Genomic DNA, 25,013 nt, shown 5'->3' on the forward strand with positions numbered 1-25,013 from the left:
CCTTACCCTAATCCTATGTTCTCAAAATTTATATGTTTCCCTCATGGGAAGAACTGTCCTACTATCCATCCTTTCTCTGCCCCTCATAATTTTGCATACCTCAATCAGGTCCCACCACCAAACCTCCCACCCCAGCCTCCTCCACTCCAAGAACAGACCCAGCCTATCCAGTCTCTTCTCATAACTGAAATACTTCACACCAGGCAACATCCAGGTGAAATTCCTCTGCACCATCTCCTGTGCAATCACGCTCTTCCTATACTGTGGTCCAGCCCATGTCTTATCAAATTGCACCAAAACATTGCTGCTCTTATATTCTATGTCCTGGCTAATGAAGGCATGTATCCCATGTACCTTCTTTACCACCTTATCTACCTGTACTGTCACATTCAGGGATCTTCAAATTTGTATAGTGACGTCCCTCTGTTCCTCAATTCTCCCTCGGGCTTATCATTCAGTGTGTATGTCCCATCCTTATTAGTCCTCCCAAAGTGCACTACCTCGCACTGATCAAGATTAAATTCCATCTGACACTGCTCTGCGCATCTTATCAACTGATTGATATCATCTTATAGTTTACAACTGTCATCCTCCCAATCAACAACTCTGCTGATTTTTGTGTCATCTGCAAACTTACTAATGTTACCTCCTCTGTTCATATCTAAATTGTTAATCTATATAGCAAACAATGAGGGTCCCAGCACTGGTCCCTGTGTTGTACCACAAGCTTCTAATCACAAAAAGAATCCTCCACCATTAGCCTCTGCCTCCTATTACCTAGCCAACTTTGGATCCAATTTGCCAACTTGCCCTCTTATCCTAAGAACTCTGGGCTTTTGGATCAGTTATAAATGGGCAAAAAAGTTGGCATGGATGTGATGGGCTGAAGGGCCCTTTTCTGCTGTCTATGACTATGACAAACTAGAATCTTTCCAGTTCATGTTTTACATGCAAGGCATTTTTTCTTGGTGTTTCAAAATATCTTCAAAATATTGAATAGAACAGAGTTGCCCCAAGTGTGACAGTTAACCATATGTAGTTGTTTACAAACATATATATGGCCATAGTTTTTATTTGATTAGTACATAAATATTGAGTAATAAACAAACCTTAGGTATGTGATCTCAATTACTCTTAACCAAATGGGACATTGCTATAAAACTTCTGTGTACTTGTTGGTTAAACACTAAAGACAGAAAACAGAGCACGTGAACGTTGTCAAATTATGGGTGAAGATAACTCGATGGAAACAACAGCAATAGTGGGTGGAGCCTATTTTTTGGTCAGCTCAAACAATTGTAGGCTAATAGATGAAGTAAACCCACATTATGCAGCTCCAAACATTACTCAAAGGACAAGCAATATTGAAACATTCTTCTGGATGATGAACAGGTGCCAATCTGGTGAACCTTGTGAAAATCAACAATCACTTTAATGAAATCAAAGTATTATTGACAATCTCTGAAAAAATCTCAAAAGGTGTAGTGTTTGATAAATTCATTCCATAATTCCAAGCCTTGACAAAAGAGAACTGCAAAATACCCTTGCTGTGATAGATTTTTAAGTAACAATATATGTGAAATATTTTAATCTTTTATTATTTGTTATTTATTAAAACTAGCCTTTGTGCTTATCCTCCTTCATGTTTGAATGGAATCATTCTTGAAGTTAAAGCTAGCCAGGACTTTGACTTGAAGTTTGAGATTTTCAACCATCTTTAATCCAACAGCAAATGATGTAAACATGCATAAATTGGACTCCAAATGCAAAAATAATAACATAATGTTTTATGAAATGTTGGTCTCTTCAGTTAAGGGATAATTGTGAAAGCAGTGCGGGGGAATAGGATTGTATCAATTCGATTCAATGAGGTTAATTTCAAAAGTTAACTAATGGGCAATAAATGGGTGGAATTGGTTTCAGTGTAAAATATGTTTCTGATGTATTATCATTCATTGGTTATAAAAGTGAATTTCACTAGACATCAGTTCTCATAAAATTCCTATGTTTTAAAAGTTATTTTAGTTCGTACCTTTGTTAAAATACATTTTAGTTTGTTGTAGAAGAGTAATCATTGTAGCTGTTCTGTCACATGAAGTAGTAAATTCCTTAAATGAAAGATATTGGAGGTAATAACAGCTGATCTCTATTCCCCAGTTTTCATCTTGGGAACATTGTTCAGATTAACAATATTGTCAAAATCCTGGTACAAATGTTAAAAGATTGAAAAATACCTTTTTCCATAATAATCCCTAGCAATTGCCCTTCAGTCTTTCTGAATAGCTGCAGATATCAAGCAAATGGTGTTAACCTTTTGTCATTACAGCTAAAGGTGAGAGGAAGGAGTTTTACAGGGGACCTGTGGGGGAAGTGTTTTTCTACAAAGTGGTTGATATCTGGAGTACAGTGGAATCAGATACAATTACTACATTTTACATAGAACACAGAACAGTACAGCATAGAACAGGCCCTTCCACCCACGATGTTGTGCCAACATAGCTAATCCCTCCTAACTACAGAACGCCCATATCCCTCCACTTTCCTCTCATTCATGTGCCCATCCAAGCCCCTCTTAAAAGACCACAATGAATTTGCCTCCACCACCCCATCAGGCAACGCATTCCAGGCATCCACCACTCTCTGAGTAAAAAAAACTTACTTCTCATGTCTCTTCTGGACCTACCCCCTCTCACCTTAACTGCATGCCCTCTGGTATTGGATCGCTCAATAATGGGAAAAAGATATTGCTTGTCCACCCTATCTATGCCCCTCATAATTTTATACACTTCCAACAGATCACCTCTCAGCCTCCGCCGCTCCAGAGAAAGGAGCCCAAGTTTGTCCAGCCTCTCCTGATAGCACATGCCCTCTAATCCAGGCAGCATCTTAGTAAACCTCCTTTGCACCCTCTCTGAAGGCTCAACATCCTTCCTATAGTGAGGACCAGAATTGCACGCAATACTCTGCAAGCGGCCCTAACCAGAGTTCTATAGAGATGCATCATGACTTCTTGACTCCTACACTTAAATGAAAGCAAGCATTCCATATGCCTTCTTAACAGCCCTATCTACTTGTGTAGCCATTTTCAATGAGTCATGGACTTGCACCCCAAGGTCTCTCTGCTCTTCAACACTGTTAAGGGTCTTTCCCTTAAGAGTGTACTGCCTCAACATTAATCCTACCAAGGTGCAACACCTCACAGTTATCCGGGTTAAACTCCATCTGCCATTTCTCTGCCCACATCTGCAACTGATCTATATTACACTGTATCCATCACCAGCCTTCTACACTATTCACAACTCCACCAATCTTGGTATCATCTGCAAACTTACTAACCCACCCATCAACATACTCATCCAGGTCATTTATGTACATAACAAAGAATACAGATCCCTGCAGAACACCACTACCCACTGATAGGTGAGTCACCTGGCCAGGCTCATTACCCAACACTAGGTCCAGAATATCCTCTCCCCTTGTTGGACTGTCAACATATTGATTTAAGAACCACTCATGAATATAGCTAACAAATTCTGCCCCATCTAACCCCCTTGCACTAAAAAGGTCCCAATTTTTATCAGGAAAGTTGAAGTCTCCCATGACCACAACCCTGTAATTTTTTCACATTTCCCAAATCTGTTTGCATATCTATTCCTCAATGTCCCGATAGCTATTGGGAGGTCTATAGTACACCCCAAGAGAGTGATGGCACCCTTCCTATTCCTGAGTTCTACCCATATAGACTCTGTATCCGAGCCCTCCATTATGTCTCCCCGGAGTGCAGCTGATATATTATCTCTAATTAGTATTGCAACTCCTCCCACTCTTTTACCCCCCTCTCTATTCTTCCTAAAACTTTGAAACCCTGGTACATCAATCACCCATTCCTGTCCCTCCCTCAACCAAGTCTCTGTAATGGCCACAACATCGTAGCTCCATGTACTGATCCATGCTCTTAGTTCATCACTCTTGCCCGTTATACACCTGGCGTTCGAGTACAAACACTTCAAACCATTCATCCCATCACATCTGTTATTAGGAATCTGCCTAATGCAACATTCCTTGACATCAGCCCTCCTGCCCGTTTTCTCACTAACTGACCTGTCTTTCCAGTTCCCATCCCCCTGCGAAGCTAGTTTGAACCTTCCCCAGTAGCATTAGCAAACTTCCCTGCCAGGATATTGGTTCCCCTCCAGTACAGGTGCAACCCGTCCCTCTTGTATAGGTCACCACTTCCCCAGAAAAGGTTCCAATGATCCAAGAACTTGAAACCCTCCCCCCTGCACCATCTACCCAGCTACTCATTTTCTGTGCTATCATCCTGTTCTTTCCTTCACTAGTCCATGGCACCAGGAGTAATCCGGAGATTACTATCCTGAAGGTCCTGCTCTTCAGCCTTCTTCCTAACTCCCTATACTCATTGCGCAGGACCTCTACCCCGCTCCTGCCTATGTCATTGGTACCAATATGCACCACAACTTCTGGCTGCTCACCCTCCCCCTTAAGAATATTCTGCAACCGTTCTGAGACATCCAGGACCCTGGCACCCAGGAGGCAACACACCATCCTGGCATCTCATCGGCGGCCGCAGAATCTCCTGTCTGTGCCCCTAACTATCGAGTCCCCTATGACTATCGCTCTGCCTGACTTCATCCTTCCCTTCTGAGCCTCAGAGCCGACCACAGTGCTCCTGGCCTGGCTGCTGCTGCCTTGCCCAGATAGGTCATCCCCCTCAGCAGTATCCAAAGGGGTATACTTGTTGCTGAGAGGAATGGCCACAGGGAGAACCTGCACTGACTTCTCTTTCCCCCCACCTCTCTCTGTGCTCACCCATCCACTACCTGAATCCTGCCCTCTGGGTGTAACCACCTGCTCAAAGGTCCTGTCTATGATTCACTCAGCGTTCCGGCTGCTCCTCAGTTCATCCAACTCCTGCTCCAGCTCCTTAATCCAGTCTTTCAGGAGCTGATGGTCTCCCTGATGCCTTACCACAAGTGTAGGCATCAGGAAGACCATCACGTTCCATGAATTCCCACATCCTACAGGAGGAGTATTCCATTGCTGTATCTGCCATCCTGCCTACACTGTATTAAGGGAATCTAAGACCAAAGCACCAATAATAAAAGGACAAACTTACCCTTCTTACCTGTTCTTTTGCCTCAGCCTCTTCTCGTCAAAGCCTCTAATTTCCCACTCTGACTCCAGCCCACTCCAATGATAGCCGTTCCAACGATGGCCGCTTTGCCAGACCCTACCTCTCTTTTATGGTTAAAGGCCCCAAGCGAGGAGAGGGAAAAAAAACTCACTGGGTCAGGTGACTCTCCACTCTCTTCCCACCACTGCCGCTTCCCACGCCTACGCACTGGCTTCTGCGGGGAAAAAAAACTCCAAGCAAATGGAGAGGAAAAAAAGAGGCATTTTAAGAGGCATTTAGTCATGCCTCATGCACAGGAAAATGGCTGTTTTTGAAATATTTATTCAAGTGATGTGGGTTGAGCAAGCATTTCATTGCCCATCCCTAATTGCTCGAGAAGATAATGCTGAGCTGCCTTCTTAAGGTCTGGGTGTACCTACAATGATGTTAGGAAGAGAGTTCCAGGATTGACTCAGTGATAGTGAAGGAATGGTGATATATTTCCACGTTGGGATGGTGTGTGGCTTGGTGGGAAACTTCCAGGTGGTGCTGCTCTCATGCCTTTGTTGCCCTTGTCCTTCTAGCTGGTAGAGGTTGTGGGTTTGGAAGGTGCTGTCTAAGGAGTCTTGGTGAGCTACTCAAGTATGACTATCTAAATTTGCAACCTCGAGGATAATGGCAACAGATGTGTGGGAACACCACCAACTGCAGGTTCCCCTCAAGGTCATGCAACATTCTGACTTGGAAATATACCATCATTCTCCATCATTGCTGGGTTTAAATCCTTGAATTCCTGATGGGCATGCCTTCACCAGAAGGACCACAGTGGTTCTCAAGAAGACAATTCACCATCACCTTCTTGAGTGCAGTTAGGAATGGACAACAAATACTGGCCTTGCCAGTAATGCCCAGATCCTGAAAAATGAATAAAAAATTGTGTAGCTTGCTGAATCAAACCTTATTCTTCTACCAGATTGGAATACATCAGCCTGGGCCCAGATATCTCCACAATCTACTGACTAATAGGGCTCTATTGGAACGAATTTGTGAGGTGGGGAAATCCATTCTTGATTCAGAATGGAGCGCTATAATAAAGCATAAATTGTAAATATCATTCAGACAGAATGTTGATCTGAAGGATCTTATTTTCCAACAAATCTTTTCATACAGAACATAGAATATGCAACAGTACAGCACGTGGTCAGCTGGTCTTTAAATAACTCCGACATGTCACATGTGGACTTGCCCATTAACAGCTGCTCCCACCCGACTCTCCCCAGCTCCTGCCTAATAATGTTGTAATTTGCCTTTCCCCAATTTAGCTCTTTCATCTGAGGTCTAGACTTATCCTGGACAGTAAAGACACATACATTAGACTATTGTTTATTGACTACAGTTCTGCCTTCAGTACAATAATTCCAAGCAAGCTTGTCACCAAACTTCGAGACCTAGGGCTCAATACCTCCCTCTGTAACTGGATCCTTGACTTTCTAACAAACAGACCGCAATCAGTGAGGATAGGCAGCAATACCTCCGGCACGATTATTCTCAACACTGGTGCCCCACAAGGCTGCGTCCTCAGCCCTCTACTCTACTCCCTATACACTCTCGACTGTGTGGCCAGATTCTGCTCTAACTCCATCTACAAGTTTGCAGATGATACCACTGTTGTAGGCCGTATCTCAAACAGCGATGAGTCAGAGTACAGGAAGGAGATAGAGAGCTTAGTGGAATGGTGTCATGACAACTACCTTTCCCTCAATGTCAACAAAAGAGCTGGTCATTGACTTCAGGAAAGGGGGCAGTGTACATGCATCTGTCTACATCAATGGTGCTGAGGTCGAGAGGGTCGAGAGCTTCAAGTTCCTGGGTGTGACCATCACCAACAGCCTGTCCTGGTCAAATCACGTAGATGCCACGGCCAAGAAAGCTCACCAGCGCCTCTACTTCCTCAGGAGGCTAAAGAAATTTTGTTTGTCCCCTTTGATTCTCACCAACTTTTACCAATGCACCATAGAATGCATCCTATCTGGATATATCACGGCTTGGTACGGCAACTGCTCTGCCCAGGACTGCAAGAAGCTGCAGAGAGTTGTGGACATAGCCCAGCGCATCACGGACACCAGCCTCCCCTCCTTGGACTCTGTCTTTACCTCTCGTTGACTTGGTGTAGCAGCCAGCATAATCAATGACCCCACCCACCCGGGACATTTTCTTTTCTCTCCTCTTCCATCGGGCAGAAGATACAGGTGCCTGAGGCACGTACCACCAGACTTAAGGACAGTTTCTACCCCACTGTGATAAGACTATTGAACAGTTCCCTTATACAATGAGATGGGCTCTGACCTCACGATCTACCTTGTTGTGACCTTGCAGCTTATTGCACTGCACTTTCTCTGTAGCTGTGACATTTTACTCTATACTGTTACTGTTTTTACCTGTACTACATCAATGCACTTTGTACTAACTCAATGTAACTGCACTGTGTAATGAATTGACCTGTACGATCGGTTTGTAAGACAAGCTTTTCACTGTACCTCGGTACAAGTGACAATAATAAACCAATACCAATACCAATTATCATAAAACTTAAGGAGTTATGATCTTTCGTTCCCAAAATGCTCTCCCACTGAAATTCAAATTACCTGGCCAGGGTCATTTCCCAATATGAGGTCCAGTATGGTCCCTCCTCTAGTTGGACTAACGACATACGGTTTCAAGAAACCATCTTGGATGCACCTAACAAAATCTCAGCCACCTGCACTAAGGAGGTCCCAGTTAATATTGGGGGAGTTAAAGTCGCCCACTACAACAACCCTGTTATTTTTACCTCTTTCCATAATCTGTGCACATGTCTGTTCCAGTTCACAAATAAGTGATGTAACCCCAACCATGATTAACTGAAGATTGAAATTAATCACTTTGCCTCTCACCTCTCCTTAGACACCTAACTGTTTAAACAAGCTTTGTTTGATTACACTCACAATAAGTCCAGTGTGCTTAAATGTGTTTATTCTGTTAAAGATTTTACATAAAAGTTGTCATTTTAACAATACTACACCAGTGGCACCAACTTTATCCTAATTTCATTGTATATATAGGAACACAATTCACTACAACTATAACAAATATTTAACTCCATACTTTATTTAGTTTTGGCATAAAAATACAAACCTTGCTTAAACTTTTAAAAAAAATGTGGAGGGATTGTCTCTTGATCCATATTGGCTGGAGTTAAGGGTAAGCAAAAACCTGACTGGGTGACTACATGTATTATGTTAAAAAATATCTTTTGTGGCCCACCAGATGAGAAATATCTTCAATTCAACAACTAATCTTCCTTCCCATGAAGACTTATTTTATATTTATCTGCATGATGATTCAATCTAATGATTTTGTTTACAAAGCAGTCTATAGGCACCCATGTTTGTATGTAAAAATGCAAGTAGCACTTTGGGTTGGACGTTGGTATTCAGAGGTGCCAAGGCTGGATGATGTTTCTTCTTGCTGAGCACACAGCAATAAGTAGCAACATAATCTTCAGTTGGACATGGGAAGGGATTAGTGTGCTTCTCCCATCAGCTTCACTGAAGACCAATAGGTAAAAACTTTAGCATGTCATGCACTGGCCCAGATGATAAACAAATTTACCGATAGTTGACATAATTTTTTTTTCCAAATGCACTCAAGAACTACATATTACAGTCCCAAGCCCACTTACTCAACTCATTTGTTGGCTTGGCAGCTCACCAAAGGTGAAGAACAAAGCTTGGTGCTGAAGTCCACAATTGATTTGTTAGTAGGATTTCAGGGCATTGCTGGACAATTTCCTTCTTTTACACTTGCTGAGTCTAACCTTAGACACATTGCTTGCTGCATCAACTGTTGCTGAGCCTGAGATAACCAATACGACTAATCACTGGATCCATAAAACTGTTCAGCATCCCAAAAGTAAAGAGTGCATGGTTGATTGATTCAGGAAGCTCCTTCTTGTTTATCATGGCAGGGAAAAAGTTGTACCAAAATCCCAGGATGTAATACGGGGTCCAGCAAATGATGAAGGTGCTCACAAGAACAACAGACAGCTTTAAAGCTTTCATTCGCACTTTGGGAACGTAGTTCTTACTACATCTTGAATCTGCATCTTTCAAGAATACTGGAAAAATAAAATATAATATAACCATTAGGTCCAACATAAATGTTCAACCATTAGAGGGAACTTGTTTAATCAGAATAAGGCATTGCAATCTTGCAAAAGTTGGCGATGAAGAATTGAATACAATTATACTTTCACTGATATTTAAAGAGTCTCAGTCATATTCAACTGTTAATGGATGAGATGGTGCTATTTTTGGATAGCTTGTATAGTCAAAGAGTGACAGAGTAACGTAGCATGGAAACAGGCCCTTCGGCCTAACTCATCAATGCTGACCAAAGTCTCCACGTGAGCAGGTCCCATTTTTCTGCACTTGGCCCATATCCCTCTAAATCATTCCAAGCCATGTACTTATCCAAATTTCTTTGCATATTGAATATTCCTGGTTTTTGGTGTTTTAAGAGGGATAGGGAAGGGGGGGAGAAGAGGAGGAGGGGTGGCGACACTGGTCAGGGACACTGTTACGGCTGTGGAAAAGATGGATGTTGTAGAAGGATCATCTCTAGAGTCCGTATAGGTGGAAGTAAGGAACTAGAAAGGAGCAGTTACTCTACTAGGAGTATTCTATAGGCCCCCCGGTAGCAGTAGAGATATAGAGGAGCAGATTGGCAGGCAGTGTTTGGAGAGAAGCAAAAATAACAGGGTTGTTATAATGGGAGACTTCAACTTCCCAAATATAGACTGGAACCTGCCTAGTGCCAAAGGTTCAGATGGGACGGAATTTGTTAAATGTGTCCAGGAGGGATTCCTGACGCAGTATGTCAACAGGCCGACTAAAGGGAATGCCATGCTAGATCTAGTTTTAGGAAATGAACCGGGACAGGTGAAGGATCTATTGGTGGGTGAGCATTTGGAAGACAGTGACCATTGCTCCATAACCTTTAAAATTGTCATGGACAGGGACAGGTGCAAAGAGGACAAGAAGATATTTAATTGGGGAAGGGCGAACTATGAGGCTATAAGGAGAGAACTTAGGAGTGTAAAGTCGGATGTCCTTTTTGAAGGGAAATGTACTATGGAGATGTGGTCGATGTTCAGGGATCTTATGCAGGATGTTAGGGATAAATATGTCCCGGTGAAGCAGAGAAGGAATGGCAGGGTGAAGGAACCGTGGGTGACAAGAGAGGTGGAACGACTAGCTAGGGAGAAGAGGGTAGCATACATGAGGTATAAGCAGCAAGGTTCAGACAGGGCCCGTGAGGAATATAGAGTAGCGAGGAAGGAACAAGAAAGGGCTGAGGAGAGCTAGAAGGGGACATAAAAAGGCATTGGCGCGTAGGGTTAAGGAAAATACCAAGCCCTTTTTCACGTACGTGAAGGGTGGGAGGATGGCTAGGGTAAAGGTAGGTCCGATTAAAGACAAAGGTGGGAGAATGTGCCTGGAGGCAGCAGAAGTGGGAGAAGTTCTCAATGAATACTTCTCTTCGGTATTCACCAAGGAGAGGGGTCCTGATGACGCAGAAGGGAGTGCTGGTAAGGGTAATGCTCTCGAGGTTGTAGATATCAAGCGAGAGGATGTGTTGAAGTTGTTAAGTAATATCAAGACAGATAAATCTCCGGGGCCTGACGGGATATTCCCCAGACTGCTTCAAGAGGCGAGGGAGGAGATTGTTGAACCGCTGGTAAGGATCTTTGAGTCCTCGTTGTCCACGGGGATGGTGCCGGAGGATTGGAGGGTGGTGAATGTTGTCCCCTTGTTCAAAAAAGGTAGTAGGGATAGTCCAGGGAATTACAAACTGGTGAGCCTTGCGTCTGTGGTGGGTAAGCTATTAGAAAGGATTCTAAGGAATAGGATCTATGAACACCTAGAGAATCATGGACTGATTAGGGACAGCCAGCATGGCTTTGTGAAGGGAAGATCTTGCCTCACAAGCCTGATAGAGTTCTTTGAGGAGGTGACGAGGAAGATTGATGAGGGTAGTGCGGTGGATATGGTCTATATGGATTTTAGTAAGGCGTTTGATAAGGTTCCTCATGGTAGGCTTCTTCAGAAGGTCAGAGGCCAAGGGATCCAGGGAAGCTTGGCTGTGTGGATTAGGAATTGGCTTGCCTGTAGAAAGCAGAGGGTCGTGGTGGAAGGAGTGCCCTCGGATTGGAGGGCAATGACTAGTGGTGTCCCGCAGGGATTGGTTCTGGGACCTCTACTTTTTGTGATATTTATAGATGACTTAGATGAGGGGGTGGAAAGCTAGGTTAGTAAGTTTGCGGATGACACTAAGATCGGCGGTGTTGTGGATAGTGTGGAGGGCTGTCGGAGCTTACAGAGGGATATTGATAGGATGCAGAGCTGGGCTGACAAGTGGCAGATGGAGTTCAATCCAGAGAAGTGTGAGGTGGTACACTTTGGAAGGACAAACTCCAGGGCAGAGTACAGGGTAAATGGCAAGGTACTTGGCAGTGTAGAGGGATCTGGGGGTTCATATTCACAGTTCACTGAAAGTTGCCTCACAGGTGGATAGAGCAGTTAAGAAGGCCTATGGGATGTTAGCTTTTGTAAATCGTGGGATTGAGTTTAAGAGCCACGAAGTGATGATGCAGCTTTACAAGACTCTAGTTAGACCACACTTAGAGTACTGTGTCCAGTTCTGGTCGCCACATTATAGGAAGGATGTGGAGGCATTGGAGAGGGTGCAGAGGAGATTTACCAGGATGCTGCCTGGATTAGAGATTATGGAATATGAGGAAAGGCTTAAGGTGCTAGGGCTTTATTCACTGGAAAGGAGGAGATGAGAGGAGACATGATAGAGGTATATAAAATATTGAGAGGAATAGATAGAGTAGACAGCCAGCGCCTCCTTCTTAGGGCACCAATGCTCGAGACGAGAGGGCCTGGCTTTAAGGTTATGGGTGGGAGGTTCAGGGGAGATGTCAGGGGGAGGTTTTTCACCCAGAGAGTGGTTGGTGCATGGAATGCACTGCCTGGGGTGGTGGTGGAGGCAGATACGTTGGACAGGTTCAAGACTTTGTTGGATAGGCATATGGAGGAATGTGAGATAGAGGGATATGTGGGAGGAAAGGGTTAGATAGTGTGAGGGTGGTTTGATGGACGGCACAACATGGTGGGCTGAAGGGCCTGTTTTGTGCTGTATGCTTCTATGGTTCTACGTTGTTATTGTGCCTGCCTCGACAACTTTCCCTGGCAGCTCGTTCCATGTACACACTGCCCTCCGTGTGAAGATATTGCCCCTCAAGTCCTTTTTAAGTTGTTCCCACTCACCTTAGAGCTATGCCCTGTAGTTTTTGGTTGCTTTTCTCTGAGAATAGAAACCCCATCTATGTCCATCATTATTTTATACACCTTTACAAGATCATCCCTCAGTCTCCTGTGTTCCAAGGAATAAAGCCCTAGCCTGACCAACCTCTCCCTATAACTCAGGCCCTCAAGTCCTGGCAGCAGCTTTGTAAACCTTATCTCCACTCTTTCCAGTTTAATAATCTTTCCTATAAACTGTATATGAATAGTCCAAGTGTGGCTCACCAACGTCTTATGCAACATATTTCCCAATTCCTATACTCAATGCCCTGACTGATGAAGGCCAGTGTGCCAAATGCCTTCTTCACCACCCTACCTGCGATGCCACTTCAAGCAAACCATATACTTGTACTCCTGGGTCACTCTGTTCCTGAATACTCCCCAGGGCCCTATCATTTACTGTATAAGTCCTACCATGGTTTGACTTCCCAAAATGCAAAAACCTCACACTTATCTGAACTGACAGCCATTTGCCAATCCTTGGCCCATTGACCTAGCTCATCAAGATCCCCCTGTAATTTTTGATAACTTTCTCCACTGTCTTTGATACCACCTATTTTTGTATCATCAGCAAACTTACTAACCATGCTTTGTACACTCTCATCCAAATCATGAATATAAATAATGAACAACAAAGGTCTCAGCACCAATCCCCGTGGCACACCACTAGTCACAGGCTTCCATTCTGAACAATAACCTTCCACCATCACCCTCTGCTTTCTACCATTGAGCCAAATATAAATCCAGTTAGCTAGTTCTCCCATGCAATATAACCTTCCAGACTAGCCTATCATGCGGGACCATGTCAAATGCCTAGCTAAAGTCCACATAGGTGACATCCACCACCCTGCCCTCATCTATCCTCTTGGTTACCTCTTCCATAAACCCAAAGAGATTTGTCGGACACGACTTCCCACGCAGAAACCTTGGGACTTGGGAGTCCTAGTGCAGGATTCCCTAAAGGTTAACTTGCAGGTTGAGTCAGTAGTAAGGAAGGCAAATGAAATGTTCGCATTCATTTCAAGAGGACTAGAATATAAAAGCAAGGATGTAATGCTGAGGCTTTATAAAGTGTTGGTTAGACCACATTTGGAGTATTGTGAGCAGTTTTGGGCCCCATACCAAAGGAAAGATGTGCTGGCATTGGAAAGGGTCCAGAGGAAGTTTACGAGAATGATCCCGGGAATGAAAGGATTAATGTATGAGGAGTGTTTGATGTCTCTGGGCCTGTACTCGCTGGAGTTTAGAAGGATGAGGGAGGATCTCATTGAAACCTACCGAATATTGAAAGGCCTGGATTGAGTGGACGTGGAAGTAGTGGGAGAGTCAAGGCCCAGAGGGCACAGCCTCAGAATAGAAAGACATCTCTTTAGAACAGAGATAAGGATGAATTTCTTTCGCCAGAGGGTGGTGAATCTGTGGAATTCATTGCCACAGACGGCTGTGGAGGCCAAGTCATTGGGTGTATTTAAAGCGGAGGTTGATAGGTTCTTGATTAGTGAGGGTGTCAGAAGTTACGGGGAGAAGGCAGGAGAATGGGGTTGAGAGGAAAAAATAAATCAGCCATGATCAAATGGTGGTGTAGACTCGATGGGCTGAATGGCCTAAATATGCTCCTCTGTCTTATTGCCTTACCTTGTCTATGGAGCGGGAACTGGAGGTTTGGAGCAGGAGCTTTGAAAAGAGGTGAGCCTCTGTACCTGTACTTGTGAGTTTCACCTTGCAAGAGTTTACAAGAGGCACATTTCCAAATTGTTAATAGTTGATTGGCTAATTAACAGCAGTGAATAAAAAGGTAGGTATATGCGGAGTGGCCATTGTTGGAGTGGACCAAGGTTAGAGTGGAGCACTTGAGGCTTTGGCTCAAGAGGCTTCAGCGAGAGGGGGCGGAGGCTAAGGTAAGTCTCTGGTAAGTTTCTTTCTTACTGTGATTTTTCCTTTAGTGCCAGGCTGTAGAATGGCTCCAGGGTCAGTGGTGTGTTCAGCTTGTGAGATGTGGGAGTTCCGGGAGATATTTAGTCTCCCTGATAGCTACATCTGCACAAGGTACATCCATCTGCAGTTCCTTACAGACCATGTTAGGGAACTGCAGCTGCAGCTGGATGACCTTCGGCTCCTACGGGATAACGAGGAGTTCATAGATAAGAGTTACAGGAAGGCAGTCACTCCTAAGCTGCAGGAGGCAAGTAAATGGGTGACTGTCAGGGGAAGGAAGGGGAATAGGCAGGTAGTGCAGAGTACCCCTGTGGCCGTTCCCCTGAATAACAGGTATACCGCTTTGGATATTATTGGGGGGGGGGGGGGGGGGGGGACCGACCTACCAGGGGAAAGTCACAGTGACCATGTCTCTGGCACTGAGCCTGGTCGTGTGGTGCAGAACGGAAGGGGGAGAAGAGGAGGGTGGTAGTGATAGAGGATTCCATAGTAAGGGGGCAGACAGGAGATTCTGTGGACGTGAAGGAGACTCCTTGATGATACGTTGCCTCTCGAGTGTCAGGGTCAGGGACGTCTCAGATCAGGCCCACAGTATTCTGAAGGGGGAGGGTGAACAGCCAGAGGTTGTGGTTCATATTGGTACTAATGACATGGGTAGGAATAGAATTGAGGTCTTGAAGAGGTAATATAGGGAGCTAGGTAGGAAGCTGAAAAGCAGGACCTCAAGGGTAGTAATCTCTGGATTGCTGCCTGTGCCATGCACCAGTGAGGGTAAGAATAGGTTGATTTGGCAGATGAATGCGTGGCTGAGGAGTTGGTGCAGGGGCTGGGTTTCAGATTTCTGGATCACCTGGGGAAAGTATGACCTGCACAAAAGGGACAGGAACACCTGAACTGGAGGGGGACCAATATTCTTGCAGGCAGGTTTGCTAGAACCATTGGGTAGGGTTTAAACTAGTTTTGCAGGGGGATGGAAACCAGAGTGATAGGTCAGAGGTTGGTTCATTTAGTGTACAAGTAGATGCAGCGTGTAAAAAGACTGAGAGGAAGGAGAGGTAGTGGAAAGGGCAAAACTGCAGTCAGTTGGATGGGCTGAAGTGTGTCTACTCTAATGCGAGAAGTATCAGGAACAAGGGTGATGAACTTAGAGTGTGGGTAAGTACATGGAACCATGACAATGGTCATTACAGAGACTTGGCTGTCACAAGGGCAAGAATGGCTGCAGGATATTCCAGGGTTTAGATGTTTCATTAGGGACAGGAAAGAGGTAAAGGAGGTTGGGGAGTGGTTTTGCTGGTCAAGGACAGTATCACAACTGTAGAAAGGATGTCCTGGAGGGATCGTCTACTGAGTTAGTGTGGGTGGAAGTGAAAAACAGGAAGGGAGTGACCACTCTACTGGGAGAATTCTATAGTCTCCCCCCAATAGCAGCAGAGTCACTGAGGAGCAGATCGGGAGGCAGATTTTGGAAAAGTGCAAAAATAACAGAGTTGTTATCATGGTTGATTTCAACTTCCCTAATATTGATTGGCACCTCCTTAGCATAAAGGGGATAGATGGGGAAGAGTTTGTTAGGTGTGTCCAGGAAGGATTCCTGATACAGTATGTGGACAGGCCAACTAGACAAGAGGCCATACTGGACCTGGTAGTGGCCAATGAGCCTGAACAGGTTTCAGATCTCTCAGTGGGAGAGCATTCTGGGGACAGTGACCATAAATCCTTGACCTTTACAATAGCCTTGGAAAGGGATAGGAGTAGACGATACGGGAAAGTATTTAATTGGGGGGAGGGGGAGTTATGATGCTATTAGGCAGGAACTTGGGAGCGTAAATTGGGAACAGGTGTTCTTGGGGAAGTGCACAATAGAAATGTGGAGGTTGTTAGGCAGGTTAAGGATGGTAGAGTGAAGGAACCGTGGTTGGCAAGAGACGCAGAATATCTTGTCAAAAGGAAGTCAGAAGCTTACCTAACGTTTAGAAAGCAAGCATCAGACAGGGCTCTGGAGAGTTACAAGGTAGCCAGGAGGAAGCTTAAGAATGGACTTAGGAGAGCTCGAAGGGGGCATGAGAAGGCCTTGGAGAGTAGGATTAAAGAAAACCCCAAGGCATTCTGCATGCATGTGAAGAATAGGAGGATGACCAGAGTGAGGGTAGGACCGATCAGGGATAAAAGAGGAAACATGTGCTTGGAGATGGAAGAGGGAGGGCATGTCCTTAATGAATACTTTGCTTCAGTATTCACCAGTGAGAGGGACCTTGACATTTGTGAGGATGGTGTACAACAGGCTGATACACCAGGGCATGTCGACGTGAGGAAAGAGGATGTGGTGGAACTTTTGAAATCCATTAATATAGATGTCACTGGGGCCAGACGGGATTTTTCTAAGGTTATTACAGGAAGCGAGGGAAGAGATTGCTGCACCTTTGGTAATGATCTTTGCGTCTTCACTGGCCACAGGAGTACTGCCAGTTGATTGGAGGGTGGCAAATGTTGTTCCTTTGTTCAAGAAAGGGAGTAGGGGCAATCTTGGGAATTACAGACCAGTGAGTCTTACTTCAGAGGTGGGAAAAGTACTGGAGAAGATTCTTCAAGACAGGATTTATGGGCATTTGGAGAAGCATAGGCTGATTGGGAACAGTCAGCATGGCTTTGTGAGGGGCAGGTCTTGCCTCATGATCCTGATTGAATTCTTTGAGGATGTGACAAAGCACATTGATGAAGGTAGAGCAGTGGATGTGGTGTACATGGATCTTAGTGAGGTGCTTGATAAGGTTTCTCATGGAAGGCCCATTCAGAAAGTCAGGAGGCATGGGATCCAGGGAAACTTGGCTGTGTGGATTCAGAATTGGCTCACTCATAGAAGACAGAGGGCGGTTATAGATGAAGCGTATTCTGACTGGAGGTCGGTGACCAGTGGTGTTCCGCAGGGATCTGTTCTGGGACCCCAATCTTTGTGATTTTTATAAATGACTTGGATGAGGATGTGGAAAGATGGGTTCGTAAGTTTGCAGATGACACATAGGTTGGTGGCGTTGTGGATAGTGTAGAAGGTTGCTGTCATTTACAACAGGACATTGATAGGATGCAGAGCTGGGCTACGAAGTGGCAGATAGAGTTCAACCTGGAAAAGTATGAAGTGATACAGTTTGGAAGATCGAATTTGAAAGTAGAATACAAGGTTAATGGCAGGGATCTTAGCAGTTTGGAGGAACAGAGGGATGTTGGAGTCCACATCCATAGATCACTCAAGGTTGCCGCGCAGGTCGATACGATTGTTCAAGAAGGCATATGGAGTGTTGGCCTTCATTAGTCGGGATATTGAGTTCAAGAGCCGCGAGGTAATATTGCAGCTCTATAAAACTCTGGTTAGACCACACTTGAAGTGTTGTGTTCAGTTCTGGTCGCCTCATTATAGGAAGGATATGGAAGCTTTAGAGAGGGTGCAGAGATTTCCTAGGATGCTGCCTGGATTGGAGAGCATGTCTTATGAGGACAGGTTGAGTGAGCTCGGGCTTTTCTCTTTGGAGAGAAGAAGGATGAGAGGTGACTTGATAGAGGTGTACAAGATGATAAGAGGCATTGATCAGATGGACATTCAGAGACTTCTCCCAGGGCGAAAATGGCCAACATGAAGGGGCATAGTTTTAAGGTGATTGGAGGAAGGTATAGGGGAGATGTCAGAGGTTTTTTACAGAGAGAGTGGTGGGTGCATGGAATGCACTGCCAGCAGAGGTGATGGAGGCAGACCCATTAGGGACATTTAAGAGACCCTTAGATAGGCACATGAATGATGGAAAAATGGAGGACTATATGGAAGGGAACGGTTAGATAGATAATAGAGCAGGATAGAATGTCAACACAATATCATGGGCCAAAGGGCCTGTACTGTGCTGTAATGTTGTATGTTGTATGTTCTATGTTCATATGCCGGTAGATCCTGTCCCTCAGAATCCCCTCAAGTAACTTACCCACCACTGATGTCAGGGTAGCCAGCCTGTAGTTCCCTGGCTTGTCTTGCTGCCCTTCTTAAATAACAGTACAATATTAGCCACCCCACAGTCTTCCGGAAGTTCGTCTGTGGCTAAACATGAAGCAAATAACTCTGCAAGGGCCTCCACAATTTCCTCCCTAGCTTCCCACAAGGTCAGAGGATGCACTTGCTTAAGCCCTGAGAATTTATCCTCCTTAATGTGCTTTTAAGGCTGCCAATACCTCCTTGGTAATTCGTATATGGTCCAAGACATCACAACTCATTTGCCTCATTTCCTTAACATCTATGATATTCTCCACAGTAAAAAAATGATGAGAAATTTAAAATCTCACCCATCTCCTGTGGCTCCACACATAGACACCCATGCTTATCTTTAAGGGGACTTTTTCTCTCCTTAGCCACCCTTTTATTCTTAGTACAATCAGGTACTTATAATGCCTCATTGAAGATAAACTTTATTTTATTCCTTCCCTTTCCATAAGTGATTCTGCATCACACAGGTCAAGAGCATGATCAGATGACTTGTTCCTGGACCTCTCCACATTTGTGCACATAAGGTCTGAAGGAACTGCCCATGTAGTCGCTATCTGAAGCCTCCCAATCCCTCTTGGAAAGATTTGCTCACCACTCAGTGTTTCCATGAGATATATCAGTTGAATATTATGGTTGAATAATCATTGGCATAAATTTACACTTTGCAATCTGTGGCGATGTGGATCGGAGCTCTGATTGTGTTTCTTCTCCTTCTGACCTGGGGCACAGATGCAAACTTAATGTAGTTGAATCTCTGTCCAGGTCATCAGCCAAACTGGGAATATAGCAATGATAGCTGGCCATTCAATCTCACGAACCTGTTCTGCCATTCAATTACATTATGGCAGATCTACAAATGAGCACCACTTACCCACTTTGTTCCTTATCCATTACTTAATCAAAAATAATCAATTTTTGAATGTTGAAGTGCTGAATGTTGCAATTAATCTAGCATCCACCACCATTTGGTTTAACGAGGCAGAGTTTTCATCTATCTTTTTTTAACGAAGGAGTGTTTCTGAAGGGAATGGCTCTAATGTTAACATTATACTGAAATGAGGAGGAATTTCTTCAGTCAGGGGTTGGTGAACCTGTGGAATTTGTTGCCACAGAGGGCTGTGGAGGCCACATCATTGGATGTATTTAAGGAAGCGATTAATAGGTTCTTTATAGGTAAGAGGGTGAAGGATTAAGGGGAGAAGACAGAAGCATGAGGTTAAAAAAAATCAGCTATGATTGAATGGCAGACCAGATTTGATGGGCCAAATGTCCTAATTCTGCTCCTATATCTTACGCTCTACACTTACTGGTTCCTGGTTTCCCCATGAGGCAAAATAATTTTTCTCTGCATCTTCAAATTTCTTTATAATTTTAATCCCTTTAAACTTCCACACTTAAAGGAATTCTTCAGTAGTTACTGCTTGGAGTTAATCAGTACCAAATTTACTTCATGAACCATCACAAGAACATCTATATGATTCTGAAACTTACACCTTAAAATTGCATCAACATATTTGACTGACATTGTAGGAGAACAGGAAAAAAAATAAATACTTACAATCGCCATTTAATGTCATTTTCCTCGTAATAGTAATTAATATACTTGCATAACAAAACACCATGATTATAAGTGGCAGAAGAAAGAGCCAAAGGAAGGTGAAGAAAAAGTAAACCTTTTCCTGCCAAGGTTCCTTGAAACTACCATGAGTCACACATTGAGTGAATGGAGCTGGTACGGAAATGGAAACTGTATGGAAAAGGAATAGCTGCAACGAAAATAAAGTAACATTATTAATTGTTATATTTTTACACAGCACATTAAAATAATTAGGGACAAAATTAGTGATTAAAGCAATTGAATCCTAAAATCTAACAGTGCAGAAATAAGCTATTCATGTTCGTTGTACTTTTTAAAAAAACTGCATTTTACCATATTTGTTGTTCTTTACTTGTTTTCCCATTGCAATATACATCCAATTCTTTTTTGAAACTTCCATTCTTTTTGGCAGAATATCCCAGACAATAACCAATTGCTGTTCATTTAAAAAAAACTCAGCTCTCATTTGTTTCCTTCAATCTCATCAACTGCATTCAGTGCTCTCGATACCAGCAAGATCAAATCTCAAGATCAGTAAGACCAAGCACAGATGAGGAGACTATTTTGCGGAGCATCTGCACTCTGTCCGCAATGGCCAACTTGAAGTCCTGGTTGCATATCATTTCGACTTCCCTCCCCATTCCCATACCAGCTGGTATGTTCTCTGGCTTCTCCATTGCAACAGTGAGGCCAAACACAAACTAGAAGAACAAGACCTCGTATTCCACATTCCACTGGGGTATCCTGCAACGCAATGGTGTAAACACTGAATTTTCCACTTTTAGGAAACTCACATCCCATGTGTACCTTTCCCACTCATACCAAGTCCTCTTTCCCTTTGTTCACCTTTTCCATTCCACACCCTATCCCACACCCTCACCCCTCACTGTCATCACTTAAGTTTGTTAGCTTCCTCCACCTGGTTCCATCTCTCCATCAACCACACACCTATTCACCTAGGTTCCTTCTGCCTTGGCGTATGCTTCCTAACTCTCCCCATCTAATTACATCTAAGTGCAAGTATATTCTGTCCCTAAGAATCTTTTCCAATAATCCCCCTCCCACTGAGGTAATGTTCACTGGTCTATAACTTCCTAGATTATCTCTATTGCCCTCCTTAAACTAAGAATCAACATTGGCTATTCTCTATTCTTCTGGGACTTTGCCTGTGCCTAAAGATATCTCAGTCAAGGCCCCAGCAATCTCCTCCCTTGCCTTTCTCAATATCTTAAGACAGATTCCATTAAGCCCTGGGAACATATGCACATATGCTTTTCAAGACACCCAACACCTCCTCTTCCTGAATATCGACATGCCCCGGAATATCAACATACCCATCTCACCCATGTCCTTCTCCTTGGTGAATACCAAGCAAAGTACTCATTTAGTACCGCTCACTTCCTCTGGCTCCAGGCATATATTCCCTTCTTTGTCCTTGAGTGATCCTACCATTTCCACAGTTACCTTTTTATTTTTAATGAATGTATTAAATGCTTTGGAATTTTACTTAATCCTTCTTGCCTAGATCATTTCATGACCACTTTTGGCTCTCCTTATTCCCTGCTTTAGTTCTTTCCTGCTCCCTTTATATTCCTTAAGGGCCTTGTCTGATTTCAGCTTCCTGAGCCATCCATATGTTTCCTTATTCTTTTTGACTAAACTTACAAGATCCCTTGCCATCCAAAGTTCCTGAACCTTGCCATCCTTATCTTTCCTCCTTACAGAAATATGCTGGTCATGAACTCTAACCAGTTGGACTTTTTTAGAAAAACTCCCACGTGTCAGACGTGGATTTACCCTCAGCTGCTCCCAATCTACTTGCCCTGGTTCCTGCCTAATACTGCTGTAATTAGCCTTCTCCCAATTTAGCACTTTTACCCAAGGACTTGTCCTATCCTTATCCATAACTATCTTTAGGATATTATGATCACATAATTATGTTTCCAAAATGTTGCTCTACTGAAACATTGGTCACCTGACCAGGCTCATTCCTCAGTACAATTTCTAGTACAGCCCCTTCCAGAGCTGGACTATCGACATACTGCTTCATGAAGCCCTCCTGGATGCACCTAACATATTGTGTCCCATCTAAGCCCTTGGCACTAAGGCAGTCCCAGTTAATATTGGGGATGTTAAAGTTACCCACAACAACAACCCTGTTGTGCTTGCATGTTTCCATGATCTGCCTGTATATCTGTTCCTCTTTCTGCCGCTGTCTCTTGGGAGGCCTAGAATATAACCCCATCATTGTGATTTCACCTTTCTTTTACCTGAGCTCTTCCTGTTTGGCCTCACTGGACAAGCCCTCTAATATATCCTCTCTGAGAGCAGCTGTAACATTCTCTATGATCAGTAATGCAATTCCCCACCTCTTTTACATCCCTCTCTGTTGTGTCTGAAACATCGAACCACTCCTCTCTAATCTGGTCCCATTTAGCACCTTCCAGCCTCTGTCTCTACCTTTCCCCTCCATCCACCTGGTTTCATCTGCCCAATTTTTATGAACAAAGAACATAGAACAGTACAGCACAGAACAGGTCCTTTGGCCCATAATGTTGTGCTGACATAGCTATTCCCTCCTACCTACAGAATGCCCATATCCCTCCATTTTCCTCTCATTCATGTGCCCATCCAAGCCCCTCTTAAAAGACCACAATGAATTTGCCTCCACCACCCTATCAGGGCAATGCATTCCAGGCATCCACCACTCTCTCAGTAAAAGACGTACCCCTCGCGTTTGTTCTGAGCCTACCCCCTTTCACCTTAAATGCATGCCCTCTGTTATTGGATGGCTCAATAATGGGAAAAAGATGTTGATTGTCCACCCTATCTATGCCCCTCATAATTTTATACACTTCCAATAGATCACCCCTCAGCTTCCACCACTCCAGAGAAAAGAGCCCAAGTTTATCCAGCCTCTCCTGATAGCACATGCCCTCTAATCCAGGCAGCATCCTAGTAAACTTTCTCTGCACCCTCTCTAAAGCCTTGACATCCTTCCTATAGTGAGGTGACCAGAATCGCAAGCAACACTCTAAATGCAGCCTAACCAGAGTTCTATAGAGATGCATCATAACTCAATATACTCAATCATAACTCCTATACTCAATACCCCAATTAATAAATGCAAGCATTCCATAAGCCTTCTTAACCACCCTGTCTACCTGTGTAGCCACTTTCAATGAGTCATGGTCTTGCACCCTAAGGTCTCTCTGCTCTTCAACACTGTTAAGGGTCTTTCCCTGAAGAGTGTACTGCCTCTTGACATTAATCCTACCAAGGTGCAACACCTCATGTTTATCCGGGATTAAACAGCCAAATCGCCACTGACCCCATGCATCTGAACTTTCTTGATTAACCAATTATCTGGACCTTGTCAAATGCCTTACTGAAGTCCATACAGATGACATCCACAGCTCTACCATCATCAATCTCTCTTGTCACCCTGTCAAAAAACTCAATCAGGTAAGACAAAACTTACCCCACACGAAGCCATGTTGGCTTTCCTTAATCAAGCCACTGGATTCCAGATGCTCATATATCCTATCTCTAAGAATTTTCCAGTAATTTCCCTTACACTGACATGAGACTGACCAGTTTTCTTATCTGTTTTCACCTGACATCCACCAGCTTCTGTCTCTAAACTTTCTCAGTCCCTCTGGCTCCATCTGCCCATCAGCCCCCAACTCACCTGGTTCCACCTATCACCTACCACCCTGCCTCACCCCTCCTTTCACACTATCTGCCCTCTACACCCTCAGTCCTGATGCGGGGTCTGAACCCAAAATGTCGACCATCTCTTTTCCTCCACAGAAGCTGCCTGACCCACTGAGTTCCCTCAGGAGTTTACAGGATTATTTATTTCTTGGGTATCATTCTTTATACCCCGGCTTGTTCGGACTGTAGTTTGAAGTCCACTTCTTGTGGGGCTGCTCATATTACGCTGTATGGGTTTTTAGTTGCAACCAGTTATAGAGCACGGAAACAGGCCCTTCGGCCCAATTGGTCATGCCGACCAAGATTCCCATCTAGGCTTGTCCCATTTGCATGTTAAACATCCAGTGGGCAATTCTAACTGCATTACCTGAGGCGTGGCCAGCGCACCACTCATAAGCCAGGCTCCGATCAGCAAGATGCGGTTCCTTTCGTTCGCTCTGCTGATGCCCAGAGGCCGTAGAATAGCACAGTAGCGATCGAGGCTAATGACCACGGTGACGAAGGCGCACGAATACATGGAGAAGAGTTTGAGGAACATGAGGAGTTTGCAGGCCGGACTGCCGGCCAGCCACTGCACGGTGATGTTCCAGGAAGCGTCCAGTGGCATCACGATGAAAGTGACCATCAGGTCGGCGCAGGACAAGTTGACGATCAGCGTTCTGATATGGGACCTCCCGTTGCCCTTCCTCCTCAGAGCGCCCCATAGCACGCTCAGGTTGAGGTAAGAAGAGATCAAGATGATGGCCAAGGTAATGACCACCCTGACCTTGGAGGCTGTTGAAAAGGTGGGCAGCAGCAGCTCGTCGTCACCGCCTTGGCCGCTGTCCACGGCGCTGGAGGTACCAAGGACGATCAGACTGCTGTTGTCCACGCTGCGGTTGCCGAGGGACAGTTGCTTGAGTTTCATCCTGTCCGATTCTCCCTCCGACTGCGTAACGCAGTGCTCGCAGAATTAAACCGGACGGGGGGTTGAGTGAAGGGCCGAGGGCCCAACCTTTCTGGTGCACAAAGGTTAACTCGGGGTGGGGCTTGGCTGATGATCCGAAGTTTTGAGCGACTCGTTTCTTCGCCTCTTCCCCTCCCCTTCCTCCCGCCCTCCCCTCTCCCAATAGCTCCCACCTCCATCCTGAACCTATCGACCGGGATAAGGAATTCCTATGGACTAGAATTCCCACAGACCAGATCCCTTCAGGTTTC

The 25,013-nt window shown here is 44.5% G+C and overlaps 1 protein-coding gene across 1 annotated transcript; it reads right to left on the reverse strand.

Moving 5' to 3' along the window:
- Window positions 1-9,012: 9,012 nt before the first annotated feature.
- Window positions 9,013-24,723, reverse strand: LOC127572949 (gonadotropin-releasing hormone II receptor-like). The gene is made up of 3 exons (XM_052020674.1): window positions 24,184-24,723; window positions 20,061-20,268; window positions 9,013-9,290 (listed from the first exon to the last, which is right to left on the reverse strand). Exons 1-3 carry the CDS (start codon window positions 24,721-24,723, stop codon window positions 9,013-9,015), a joined length of 1,026 nt encoding a protein of 341 aa, XP_051876634.1.
- Between the last annotated feature and the right edge of the window lie 290 nt (window positions 24,724-25,013).

The sequence above is a fragment of the Pristis pectinata genome, chromosome 7, assembly GCF_009764475.1.
Source record: "Pristis pectinata isolate sPriPec2 chromosome 7, sPriPec2.1.pri, whole genome shotgun sequence".
Taxonomy (NCBI): domain Eukaryota; kingdom Metazoa; phylum Chordata; class Chondrichthyes; order Rhinopristiformes; family Pristidae; genus Pristis; species Pristis pectinata.